This window comes from Megascapheus bottae, chromosome 12, assembly GCF_031878675.1.
Source record: "Megascapheus bottae isolate mThoBot1 chromosome 12, mThoBot2.hap1, whole genome shotgun sequence".
In the NCBI taxonomy this organism is placed as follows: Eukaryota; Metazoa; Chordata; class Mammalia; order Rodentia; family Geomyidae; genus Megascapheus; species Megascapheus bottae.
In genome coordinates this window covers 21895846-21909887 of record NC_143520.1, presented here as the reverse complement: position 1 = coordinate 21909887, position 14042 = coordinate 21895846, and the positions used below count along the sequence as shown (strand labels likewise).

Sequence of the window (14042 nt, the reverse complement as noted above, 5' to 3'; positions counted from 1 at the left end):
GTTTTGATCCTAGAAATTCAGCCTTAGGAAGTATTATTGATCATCAGCATTCAGACATCAATTATAGTTATGCTTGTTATATCTAAAAATTAGCAACAACATGTTTCAATACAGGTAGAATGATTACTTCAGAGTACATGTATGTGATTTAAAGTGTCTTTAATGAAACGGATACAATTTCTGATCAGTTTTGCTATAGACATGCACATTCATGAATAAAATGCAAGAAGACATTTCTAAATTGTAAGTTGATTTCTCAGATATCTTACTCACCTGCTGTATTTTTCAGATTTCTTAGATCAAGCATTTTGTATTTAATTAAAACTCTAAAGCCACAAAATAAATGGTGCAGGGATTAAAAAAAAAACAAGCTCATAATTAAAATAATAACTAAAAATTTACCTTAACAATATGAAATAACTTGTATTTGGTTATTTGAAATTGGATAGGAAAGGGGGGAAAACAAGATGAGGGTGGGGGTGGGGGGAGGGAAATAGGGACCAAGACATGAGAAAGGGTATCAATGTATGTGAAGTAATGTACCTTCTATCTGGCGAATATACTGTAACCCTTCTATTAATTACAATAAAAATATATGAAAAAAAAGTTACCTTAGGCTAAGGTTAACAGAGAAGGGAGGAAAACAAATAGGTTTGTATAGGTTACAAGAAGTAGAAAACTTGCTGGATGAGATGTGATTGAGAAACACAGTTGGCTTGCATATAAACTTGGAAAATGTATTTCCACTGGCAGCAGCCTTCATATCTGATAATGTGTGAAGTTGCTAAGAGTCAGAGCATCTTCTTTTCCTTCCTCTATGCTGTGTGACCTTGAGTAGGTTACTTGGAGGTCACAGTATCCTCATGATCTAAGATCCTATAGTACTACAATTTGATTAAGTGTTTATAAACAGTCACTAGTCGTTATCCTAGATGTAGTAGAAATGTCGGTGAAATGTAAAGGTCCTTGCATCCATATTGAGGAATACTCAGAGGATGATGTGACCTATGGAAGGGTTTTCAGACACAAGGAGACTTAAAAGTTTGGTCACACAAGATGAGGGGTGGGGGTGGGGGTAGGGAAATGGGGACCAAGACATGTGAAAGGGTATCGATGTATGGGAATTAATGCACCATCTATCTGGCAAATATCATGTAACCCTTCTATTAATTACAATAAAAATATATGAAAAAAAGTTTGGTCATATGCTAGATGAACTTCATGTCATAAAGTTGTCTCACAGACTTATGGGAAAGATCCGTTATCTGTCTGGACCTGTGAGATATGAGATGAGTTATCTTAACATAGTCCTGCAAATCCAACTCTATTTATCTTTACAGAATACATTTAGAAATCTCATTAAAAACTTTCTCAGATATTCCTTCACCAATTTCCTTGCACAGAATTGCATAAATCATCATGAAGAAAATGTAGAAAAATACACAAATACTCTAGTTTTGGACTGCCATACTGCAGGATATGAGCTTGCCAGAATGGTATTAGATACTAGTTAGCTTTCAGGATTTGAGTATTTCATTTGTTAAAAAATTACAAGTCTCATGGACAGTAGGTAGAAAACACAGTCCAAATACAGGAATGTATTTCAGCTTCTATAAATTGCTCAGGAGAGATAAGTACCAAGTAGAAGCCATCTCCAGCCCCCAATAGTAGTGGGGTCAGGTGACACACAAGGAGAGAAAAAAATTACTCTGTGATATGTAATTTGATAGCTTATACCTGGTACTTTTTCCTTTGCTACTAAAAAATGTGTAGCCAAAAGAATATATATATAATATGATATATATATATATATATAATGAACCTACTTATATCTGAACATAAAGTGCTGATTCTTGTATCTTGTTTAGGTCCACATTAGACTTGGGCTTTTACTTGTACAGACATGAGCCCATTCAACTCAACTGCCAGGAAATGGCAGACTGACTGTAGTTTGAAATGATGTCACACCTTTTTACTTTTTTTTCTTTTTTAAGGAGAGCAGACATCTGTACTGACAGGATTATTCTTTCCAGCTTTTGAATGCTTCCAGCAATATTTCATTGAAAATGTAGCTGGAGTGAGTCATGGGAAAGCCTGAAGAAATACCGGTGCTTTCACAAAGAAGGCACGAGCGTGTCACTGCTATGATGACACATACCCCTAATCTGTTCTTGCCTGCTGTAACCTGGATGTACTCCAAAGCCAAGTGCAATTACTCAGACCGATTTATGAGAACTGGCAGAGCTCACACTGATAGATTTCACATATTATCTTATGATATATTCCTACACAGAGGAAGATAAAGGTAGTAATTAGGACTGTCTTATTTTATGACTAGCACTGTGCAAAAAAAAAAAAAATGAGAACCAATTTCCAGTCCAGTTCTTTTATCTGAGAAAAAGTCCAGCCTCAAAATTTTTAATCCAGACAGACTAGAAATGTATAATGAGAGTACATGGGCCACAAAATATTGCAAGGTACAAAGGTGAGGTTGTTCTGTGACATTTAGCTAGCAGCCTGACTGCCCCAAAGGCTACAAGAACACTGAATTTTGATTCCTGTAGATGATTAGCAGTGGCCAGTTGGAAGGATATGGTCCCTAAAGCTCAGAGCAATGTCAGCTGGCTAGCAGAGAGCCAGCCAGGTTACTGATCAAGAAGTGAGCTAAGAAAACACAGTTCCTTCCTGTCTTCAGGTGAGCATTCTTGATATGCCTTGAGTGCACTGATTAATCCATCTACTCAGGATTTCCTCACAGCCAACCAGGGCCCAGAACCTTCTAGAGGAGGACTTTAGGAGCCTTCAATACGTTTTGAGATATTCTTAATTATGGTGAATATTTTACCTTTTCATTTGTATTATGCATAGTCATAACAGCACAATCCTTACTCATCAGTAAACTAAAGTTTCATTATGCTTTACTAAAGAATGTAGGAAAGTTTTAAGGCACATCTTCTGGTAGTGAGAAGAATGTAAGCTATGGTGTCAGACGATTTGGAATCATGCAGACTGCTACAAATAACATTATGATACTGAGTAAGCCCAGAAAGCTCATTGCTTCCAGTTACATCAGATTAGCAGTAAGAATGTCCAGTTCATAGGCTATTGGGATGCTGCAGTGAAATCACCTGTTAAATTGCCAAAAAGCAGATAAAGTATGTGATTTTTAGAATAATTATTATGGTTATTTTTCAGTAGTACTAGGGTTTCACTCAGCTTGCTTGCTTGGCTGGGCCCCCTGCTGTTTGAGCCATTCTAAGCCCCCTTTCCTTTAGTTATGTTTCAGGTACTATCTGGCATTTTTTGTCTAGGTGATGATCCTCATATGTACAGTTTCTTTCATCTACATGCACACACCACCACACCAGTTTGTTGACTGAAAAAGAATCTCACAAATATTTTGCCAAGGCAGATCTACAACCAAGATCATCACAGTCTCCAATTTCTGATCAGTTGGGATTATAGTTGTAATCCACCTCGCCTGGCCTGTATTTCCTGCAAAACACTAAGGTGTTGTTTTGTTTTGTCTTTGTCAGTTATGGCACTTGAACTCTGGGCCTGGGTGCTGTCCCTGAGCTCTTGAGCTCCACTTTCTGTTTTCTAGTGGTTAATTGTAGATAAAGTCTCATGGACTTTAGTGCCTGGGCTGGCTTTGAACTGCGATCCTGCAATCTCAGCCTTCTGAGTAGCTAGGATTACAGGCATGAGCCACCACGCCCAGCTTTCCACCCCCTCCCTTTTTTTCTGCTAGATCTTGCTTTCTTGAAATGCATTGGACCATTCTATAATCTCAAATAATATCATGTCATTATTTTGAAAAAATTGTCTGCTTAATCTGAGAAGTCACCTTTGTTCTGCATTTATGAGCTGTAGGCAAGTGTAGGGGTTGGTTTGGATCCAAGTGGAGGGTGGCATACAGGATCATCCAGTATGTTCCAGGTACTGAAACCCTCTTGCCTTAAAATGTCTAGTTTATCTTATTGAGATTTGGAAATCAGAGCTTCATGCTCTTGATTAGTTTTTTCAATCAAGGGTATGCTCTACAAGTTGAGCTACCACACCTCTGCTTCTGGCTTTTTGCTGGTTAATTGGAAATCAGTGTCACAGACTTTTCTGCTGGGACTGACAACAAATTGCCATCCTCATATCTTAGCCTCCAATATTTACAGTTACAATTACAGACAGAAGCCAACAGGTTTCTGATTTGCTTTTCTTATTAAGTAAAAAAAGGAAAGATTATTTTAGGGTGTTTTTTAAAAAAAATTTTTTCTTAAAAAAGATAGGATCATCTTTTTTTTCCCATATAATTTTTATTGTAATTAATAGAAGGGTTACATTACATTTGCCAGATGGAAGGTACATTACTTCACATACATTTATAACCTTTCTCATGTCTTGGTCCCCATTTCCCTCCCCACCACCCCCACCCTCATCTTGTTTTCCCCCCTTTCCTATCCAATTGCAAATAACCAAATACAAATATATCCGATATATCAGATAACAAAGTGAAATACTGTAACAATATGAGATAACCAAGGGAAAGCAAAAGAGATGAGAGATAACATAGTACATTAAGGACAACAATCACTCATTATATGGCTTTTATTTCTATATCCTAGAGGTCCTTTCATTTAGCATCAAACTGTATGGCCTTATGTATCAAGGTTTTGCTCTATTGCAAATCTCTGCTATGAGAGCCCAAGGTTTCTACTGATTATGGCAAATGAGGGAAATCATTGAGCCTATGTTCCTTTGAGTCTGGCTTACTTCACTTAATATAATTTTTCTAAGTCTTTCCATTACCTTACAAATGGGGAGATGTTGTTCTTTCTGCCCTGGGACTTGAACTTGGAGCTTGGGCATTGTTCCTGGGCTTCTTTTGTTCAATGCTAGCACTCCAGCACATGAGTCACATCTGTACTTCTAGCTTTTTCTGTTTATGTGGTACTGAAGAATCAAACCCAGGCCATCATGAATGCTAGGCAATCACTCTACATTTAAGCCACATTCCCAACCTTTTTATTTTGGGGGGTGGGGAGGGATGGGGGCAGTGGGAGGATATTCCTAGTAAGCTGCCTAGTGGCTTTGAACTTGCAGACCTCTTGACTTTAGGTTCTCAAGTAGCTGGGATTATAGGCACATACCACCAAACTCAGATTTATGGTGGCTGTGTAACAAAAGCCTATATGCCAGATATCTGCATACCAAGCACAGATTGTTTTAAATTTTGTTGATATTTATTGCATATCAGTGTATGTAGCAGGGACTAAGCACTTTTGTATACATCGCTCATTTAATTATCACAATAACCTCTAAGTTGGTTGATACTACCGTACCAATTTGTCAGATAATGAAACTGTAGCATGGTAGGTAACTGTAGCCTGATAGGTTTGCAAGACTGTAAGTAACAGACATAGTACATTTGTTACCAAAATGGCATCTGCTTTATAGTACAGACTCAGTATTTCTTGTATTGCCAAATTTTTAACATTTAGTCCAGGGATTGCCAAGCTTTTCTAGGGGACTATCTGATAGTGAAGCCTGTAGCTAGTTAAATTTGGTTCCATTTTCCTGCTCCTTACCTCCCTCAATCAGTCCTGTAATTCATTTGTTCATTCATTCATTCATTCATTCATTTATATTGGGAATCTTGATTAGAAAGCAGGCAACTACAAATAGATTTCTGTCTCAAAGGCCTACAATCTAGACATCTTTATTTAGAGAAGTCAACATCTATAAAGGAAACTCTCCCAAGCTCTCTAGATACATAGCCAACAAACCAATAAAGTTGTTTCCAATATGCTTTTTGGGGGTGGCAGGGAAGAGGAGTCTGTTGTGGGGCTTAAACTCAAGACCTGGCTAGGCACTGCCCTTGAACTTTTTTTTTTTTTTTTTTTTTTTTTTGCCAGGGCCTGAGCACTGTCCTTGGACTTTCTCAAGGCTAGAGCTCTACCACTTGAGCCACAGCACCACTTGCGGCTTTTTTCTATGAATGTGGTACGGATGAATTGAAGCCCAGGTCTTCGTGCATGCTACCACTAGGTCAAACTCCCAGCCCACTCTGAGCCCTTTTGCTCAAGGCTGTTGCTCTAACACTTTTAGCCACAGGTCTACTTCTGACTCTCCCGTGGGTCTTATGGAGACCTTCCTGCCTGGGCTGACTTTGAATATAATCCTCAGATCTTAGCCTTCTGAGCAGATAAAAATGCAGGTATGAGCTCTTGCCCATCTTCAGATATGCTTTTTAAAAAGGAGCATTACTTCACATGTGATTGTCAGTTTTAGAAGTTAAAATAGGTAGGTACCAACACTCCTCTGTCAAAAATCTGTGTGTTAATTGGATTTCAGGTTGTACATCTGTTACTAGTGAGACATCGACATATTGTGGCTTTCGCAAAATGGAAATATATTTCTCTGTTATGAAACAGCCCAGAGATAAGGATGCTACAAAGCTTACCAGTGCACTTTACTGTATTGTTGCCATGTCAGTTTGGGTTTAGGGAAATTCTTAGTTCAACCAAGGAGGTGGGTGAAAAGGAACCATGGAGCCCATACAAATTTGTTTAGAAGAGTATGGGCTAGAAAACGTGTTTCTGTGTAGTTCCATTGATAAGCAATCAGTGCTCAGCTGAAATGGGGCAGACAGCCGTCATTTGTGCTACCTGTACTGAGGAAGAGGAATGCCCAATCTGAACCTTTGTGCTCTTCTTTTCTTCCCTGCCTGCTTTAGCTTTACCCACCTTTTCATTAGTGCTATCCTGTTCTGAATGTTCCAGGGTTGCCCATTAAGAACCAGAACTGACTTTCTTATATTTTTTTGCAACATGGTTTTGTTTCCCAAATGAAGGGGTGCAAGGGAGGACAAAATATTTTTTTTTTTTTTTTGCCAGTCCTGGGCTTAAGCTCAGGGCCTGAGGACTGTCCTTGGACTTTCTCAAGGTTAGAACTCTACCACTTGAGCCTCAGCACCACCTTTGGCTTTTTCTAAGTTTATGGTACCAAGGAATCGAACCCAGGTCTTCGTGCATGCTACGCAAGCACTCTACCACTAGGCCAAACTCCCAGCCCGACGGAATAAATTTTTATTTCTTTGTGTTCCCAATAAATTTTTAAGTATTTAAGTTCATTTCACCCTTAAGTTTTAAAATACTGACTTGTAGAATTCATGAACAGTTTTCAAAAGCAAAATTTTTGTATTGAACTTCTATGTTCATACCATCTAAAAAAATGATCAAAATTGCTGAATATCCCCAGTATGAGTAATTAATGTTATTATGAGATGCTAAATGTTTTATTAGTATTTCTTCTCAGTTCCTGCACTTGGCAAACATTACTATACTACAAGGTTTTAGCAATAAATTTATTTTTTATAATAACATTAGGCTTCTCTCCAGGATACTTAGAAAGAATCTTGTTACATTTATGTTCATGTTAAAGGTACTTTTCTTCTACTTCCTGAACATTTTTTCTTTTGTAGTATATAATTGGAAATGAGGAAAAATTCAAGTTAAAATACCACTTTCTTAGAGAGGAAAAAACCTTTTGAATGTCAAACATGTTTATCTATAAAAATAAAGTAGTTATCTGTCTTTCTCAACTTTTTTTTTTGTCGTTGTTCAGTTATGGGACTTGAACTCTGGGCCTAGACACTATCCCTGAGCTCTTCAGCTCAAGGCTTCTGCCCTACCCCTTGAACCACAGCACCACTTCCAATTTTCTGATGGTTAATTAGAGATAAGAGTCTCACAGACTTTAGTGCCTGGGTCGGCTTTGAACCAAGATCCTCAGATCTCAGCCTCCTGAATAACTAGGATTACAGGTTTGAGCCACTGTGCCTGACTCTTTCTCAACTTTTATTTATTTATTTTTTGTGGGTCAGGTGGTCTTTCTCAACTTTTTTTTCCCAGTACTAGAGTAGTTGGCATGTGAGAGATACGGTGTTGAGTGTTTGTTGCTAAATCATCTGTAATTAGCTTGGGACCAGATAGAACAATTTAAACCGGGCCAGGGAACCAGTGGTTACACTACATGGTTGCTCACATTTATGACGCTATTCTCAGTCATCATGAAAACTGTGTTTCCTATGTTCTGTTTAATTAGTCACAAGGTATAATTAGTAGTTTGAAAGTAGGATTAAATTAACAGTTGAGGCATAAAATGGATAACTGTAGAAATTCTAATCCTAGGGAATAGATCTTTATTGTTAAATAACACAAAGGATCAAGGACAGCTGGTTTGCCCATTTTGAGCAATTCATAAGAAACTTGAAAGATCAGCATTACCAGACAAGGAAGAATTTTGTCATTAAAATAGTAGTGTTTACTGAGCACTAAGGTGTAGTTGATGGCAGGTGCACTTCATTTAATTTCACCAGTTCAGGATTTATCTCATTTTAGATGCAATAGGAAAGGTCAAGCAGTTCATAAGCAGTGAATAGTGGTTCTCCTCTCCTCCATGCACCTCTGATAGGCCCCTCTCCTCAAAGGTCAAGTACCGGCAGAGATCACAAGTGCCATGCTTGCTTCAAGCAAAACCATTTCCTAGCTGGGACTCTAGCTCAGCCATATATGTCCTCAAGCTTTATTTTGACCTTTGGACAGTGGGGAATACTTAGTTCATTGCTTGACAGGTTCAACATCATCCCAGGCACAAAAGAACCTGAGACTCTTATCTCCAGTTAACCTCTAGAAAGTGGGAGGTGGGACTTGGCTCAAGAGTAGAGTGGTAGCCTTGAGCTGAAGAACTCAGGGACAGTGCTCAGATCAAGTTCAAGCCCCATGATCCACCCCCCCCCCAAATAATAATAACAACTGGGAATGTATACCTCTGATCTCAGCTACCGTAACAACGAAGTGACTTAAGGAAACTAGAGCTTAATGAGTGAGACTCTGTTTCAGGCCTATTATTGGTAATGCTTGAGTCTGTTCTGTCCTCCATCGATCAGTGCACACTGTAGGAATTAATCACACCATGGAATTCATCACTTATAGTTTTGTGTCCAAAGCATGAGAGAGCATGCCCCAGCCTAGTTCTTCAACATTCATTTTGGAGGCACTGAACACATGGCACTTGGGCATCACACCTAATCAGCTGAGTTAGCAAAGAAAGAAGTCTTCCATTCTTCCTCACTCAGTCTCTGCCTTCTTCCCTAGTGAGCTAGCCCCTTGCTCTGCTAGCTTTCCCTCTTTTCTGCTCCTTCACCTGTCCTTTTTACTCTTTGTGGCATCCCTACCAGTAGCCCTGTCTCCTAGTATTTTGTCAGGGAAATGGGGTGTGGAAAAGAGTTTTAAGACTGGAAGTATGAGTAAATCTGTTCTTTTAAGTTATAAACTTAAACTGCTAAAGACCAGTTGCCCTTGTTAAATACTCCAGAACCACTAATAAAATCTCTTGGAGCTAATGCTTATAAGAATATGATGATTATGGGGTCTAAGCAGTTGTACAAGTAGAATTTTGCAATTTATACCTATGTTCAGTTCATAATCTCCATTCTCTCAGGCTTTAGCCAAATGTGCAAGTCCTGATCATTGCAGCCACACATGTAAGGGTGTGGGTGTGCTTGTCCACATGCTTGTGCACATATATGTGCACACTTACCCCCAGGTCATGCTCCATTTTAACTTGGTACTATATCCTTGCCTGATTGTTAACTCTCAATCTCAAAAGAGCATTGCTTAATTAGCTTATTGATTTTGGAAATTTTTGAAGGTACGTACATGCAGAGAATTTTGATTACTTTATGCAATTCCCAGGATTCAGGTTTCATCTCTGTGCTCAATTTTTCCCATAATCAGTCAAGGAAAGTTTATATGCAACACCTTTGACAGTATTTCAGAATTAGAAATGTATTTTTAGTTGAGGTGGATACTGACTTATTCTTGCTTATTTGAATTTTTGAAAAAAATATGAAGTGTAAATTCAAATATTTACTTAATTGGCTTCTCTGGCAATATATACTGACATGTGAATATTGCATTAGAGTGTCCAATTTTAAATGATATTGAATTTGTGTCACTATTCAAGGACTCATTTCAATTGAATTTTGTTCCAGTGGAAAATTCTATATAAAATACATTTTAACTTATTTTCATTTGGGTTTGAAACACATTTGCCCAAGCTATGTTGCCTAGGTTGATCTATCACTCTGGAGCTAGGTGATATTCTCTCTTGAACCCCTTAAGTAGCTGAGACTACCACACTAGTAATATTAAAATAAGACCAGCTTAGCACTGGTGGTTCCTAACTACTAAGGAGGCTAAGATCTGAGGGTTGAGATTTGAAGCATGAAGTCAGTTCGTGGGATTCTATTTCATTACCAGCAAGAAGCCTAAAGCAGTAGAGCACCAGCCCTGAGTGTAAAAACTTAAGGGACAGCTCTCAGGTCCTGAATTCAAGATGCAGTACTAGCACAAATACAAACAAAAACCCAGTTAAGTTTTTATACCATAGCAAGTTCCTTTCTCAACTTAATTTTGTCATAAGGGTTTTTGGGGTTTTTTTGCTTAATATCATTTTTTCTTATTTTTATTAGCATAGATTAATTGTATGAAGGAAATTTTATTGTGACTTTTCCATGCATTCACAAATACAAACTCATTCCCTTTGTCCTTTTCCCTTTACACTCATTTTCTTTTTTCTTTTTTTTTTTTTTGGTTGGACATGGGACTTAAACTCGGGGCCTGGACGTTGTCCCTGAGCTCTTCAGCTCAAGGATACCACTTTATCCCTTGAGACACAGTGCCACTTCCGTTTTTCTGATGATTATTTGGCGCTAAGAATTTTACGGACATTTAGTGTTTGGGCTGGCTTTGAACTGTGATCCTCAGATTTCAACCTCTTGTAGCTAGGATTAAAGGAGTGAGCCACTGTTCCAGGCTTTTCTTCTTTTCTTAAGAACAGTTTTAACAGGTTTCATTGTTCTGTTTTCATCACTCCAATAAACGGCTTTGACGATACGCATTTTTTTTTTCCAGTTCTGGGGCTTGAACTGAGGGCCTAAACACTGTCCTTGGGCTTTCCTCAAGTCTAGTGCTCTTACAACTTGAACCACAGCACCACTTACAGCTTTTTTGATGTATGTGGTACTGAGGAATTGAACCTGGGTCTTCGTGCATGCTAGGCTAGGTAAACTACCACTAGGCCAAACTCCTGGCCCTACCATAAGCATTCTTATTCCTCCCCATCTGTTAATCCCACAAGGCCTGTTAAAGATCCTTTTTTGCTTCATATTTTTGCTTCACTCTTTTTGTGAGATTATGAAACTTCTTTTCTAATTGCATTCAAAGGACTGTACAAATAGAAAATGCTTAGATAGAGATCACCAGGTGTTTAGGTACCTCTAATCCCTCTGAGCATGACCTTTATAATAACAGTAGAAATTAAAATTGTAAAGATCATCAGGTAGAGAAACCATAGAAGCTATATATTTAACCTGATGCTTTGAGAGGCTCCTTTTTTAAAAAGTAGTCACGATATTTGGGAGTTTGGTTGTCTTTCTCTGAATACAGGAAAGTAAAGTGAAATTTTAGTTGAGAAAACTAACAGCATGAAGCATGAGCCAAAAATGTAGAGGTAGGCAGCTGAAATGAGGTGTCAAATTCAAGCTGATTTCACTCTCAAGAAAAAGATTTCTTCTCCAGCAGTGGCACTCAGGAGAGAAGGTTTGCCTAGGAAAACAGCTTCAAAGCATCAAGGTGGGCAAAAGGCAGGAGATTTACACAGGGAGGTAGTACAAGTCATAGCCTGAAGCTTTGCAGAAGAAATAGGTAAAAGTCAAGGTGGATTCACATAACATTTGTGCTATGGCTTTTTTCTTTCTTTTTTCCTTTCTTTTTGTTCTTTTACTTTATTTCTTTCATTGTTATATGTTTTATTTTTTTTCAGTAAATTGTAATTTTTTTATTGGAAAACAAATATACAACTTGGAATGGATTGAGGCAAATTGTGCCATAAGCAGGTTTTCTTTAAGTGGCTAAAACAAAGTTTAAAAAGCAAGTAACAATAAAAGAAAATGTTTCTGGTACAAGACCAGCAGTACAACAAATAGTGTACGAATACCTGGATAATACACCCGTTTTGCAATAGTGCAACTTTTAAGTACATATTGTTGACTGTCCATAGTCCACACAGAGTTACAACTCCACACTTCAACAACAACATGCTGACAGTTCCTAAAAGAAAACTACTTAAAAAAGGCATAACCCAGATGTTCCCTCATTTGACCAACTCCATCTAAATTTAGATGTGCAGAAGGGCTTAGATATATCCAGAGTAAGCCACATGCAACATGTTACTTGATCGATTTTCTAAAATAAGGTTTCAGGACAATGACAGTAAGATAAGGGAAGAAAACATGGAGGAATGAAATCCTAATTACTATACATGCATATTTTTTTTGACAGTAGGGGAAACCTTTTACAGATAAGTTACAAACAAAGAAAAGGCAAATAAACAATTTTGTACAAGAAATTTAACACATTCTGTACAATGTCTTCACTTTGCTGTCATCATTTGTACAAACTCTTCATAGTTTACTTGACCATCACCATCACCCTGATCATCTCATCAAGCTCTTCATCTGTTAACTTCTCCCCCAGGTTTGTCATCACATGGCGAAGCTCTGCTGCACTAATATAACCATTGCCATCCTTGTCAAACACACGGAATGCTTCTCTAATTTCTTCTTCACTGTCAGTGTCTTCCATTTTTCTTGCCATCATTGTCAGAAATTCAGGGAAGTCAATTGTGCCCTTACCATCGGCATCTACTTCATTAATCATGTCCTGTAACTCTGCTTCTGTGGGATTCTGCCCAAGAGACCTCATTACAGTTCCAGCTCCTTTGTTGTTATAGTTCCATCACCATCCTTGTCAAATAGTGAAAAAGTTTCTTTGAATTCTGCAATCTGCAGAATTCAGTCGGTTGGTCAGCCATGCTGCAAGCGCTACCGGTTTCCGAGACGCGACTACACAACCACTCAGCTTGCTCGCTCCGCTCAGACTAATTCTCCTCCTCCGCCCCCAGTGCCTCATAAACACCTCCCTCCTATGTTTTAATTTTTTAATGTTATTTTTTATTGTTGGGGTAATGTATAGAGGAGTTGCAGTTATACTCCACCAGGTAGTAGGTGCATTACTTCTCACACATTGATATCCCTTCTATTGTTTTTATTTCCCCCATTTGCCTCTCCCTATTACCTCCCAATCACCTTTCTTTCCCCCTTCCCTTTCCTATTTCAAATAAAAAATAAATAAATGTATGTTGGGGCCGGGAGTTTGGCCTAGTGGTAGAATGCTTGCCTAGCATGCACGGAGACCTCTGTTCGATTCCTCAGTACCACATACATAGAAAAAAAAAGCCAGAGGTGGTGCTGAGGCTCAAGTGGTAGAGCTCTAGCCTTGAGAAAGTCCAAAGACAGTGCTCAAGCCCTGAGCTCAAGGCCAGGAATGGCAAAAAATAAATAAATAATAAATGTATATACAATATACCAGGTAACAGAGTCAGATACAGTAACACTATGAGATTAACCAAAAGGCAACAAAAGAGAAGATAAATAATATAGTACATTAAGAACAACAATCACATAAGATAAAGCTCTTTCCATATCCTAGAGATCCTTTCATTTCCATGTCCTAGAGATCCTTTCATTTAGTCTCATCCTGTCTGACCTTATGTACCTAGGTTTTGAGCTATTGTAATCCTCTCCTAGGTATGTCCTAGATGTGTACTAATTACAAATGAGGGAACCATTGAGCCTATGTTCCTTTAAGTCTGGCTTACTTCATTTAATAGATTTTTTTTCCAAGTCTTTCCATTTCCTTACAAATGGGACGATGTCATTCTTTCTGATGGATTGTGTATAAAAGTACTATTTCTTCTTGATCCAATCATCTACTGAGGGTCATCTGGGTTGGTTTCACATCTCTGCTATAGTAAATAATACTGCAATGAATATCGTTGTGATAGTGGCTTTAGTATGCCCTTGTTTCTGGACCATTGGGTAAATGCCAAGTAGTGGAATTGCTGGGTCATAGGGGAGTTTT

General features: G+C 38.2%; 1 protein-coding gene and 1 pseudogene across 9 annotated transcripts in view; one reads left to right on the top strand and one right to left on the bottom strand.

The window, feature by feature from the left end:
- Pkp4 (plakophilin 4) overlaps positions 1–14042 on the top strand; it is a 219534-nt gene that overhangs the window by 76651 nt on the left and 128841 nt on the right. Inside the window, exon 1 of one of the 9 annotated variants that reach the window (XM_090342787.1) lies at positions 5979–5997. The exons of the other annotated variants lie outside the window; for them this stretch is intronic. Within the exon in view, the coding sequence (XP_090198913.1) occupies positions 5989–5997 (9 nt within the window). The 5' untranslated portion in view covers positions 5979–5988. Of the gene's footprint in view, positions 1–5978; positions 5998–14042 lie in introns of those variants that run through there. 9 annotated transcript variants of the gene reach the window in all.
- Positions 11922–13031, bottom strand: LOC150056321 (neo-calmodulin-like; annotated as a pseudogene).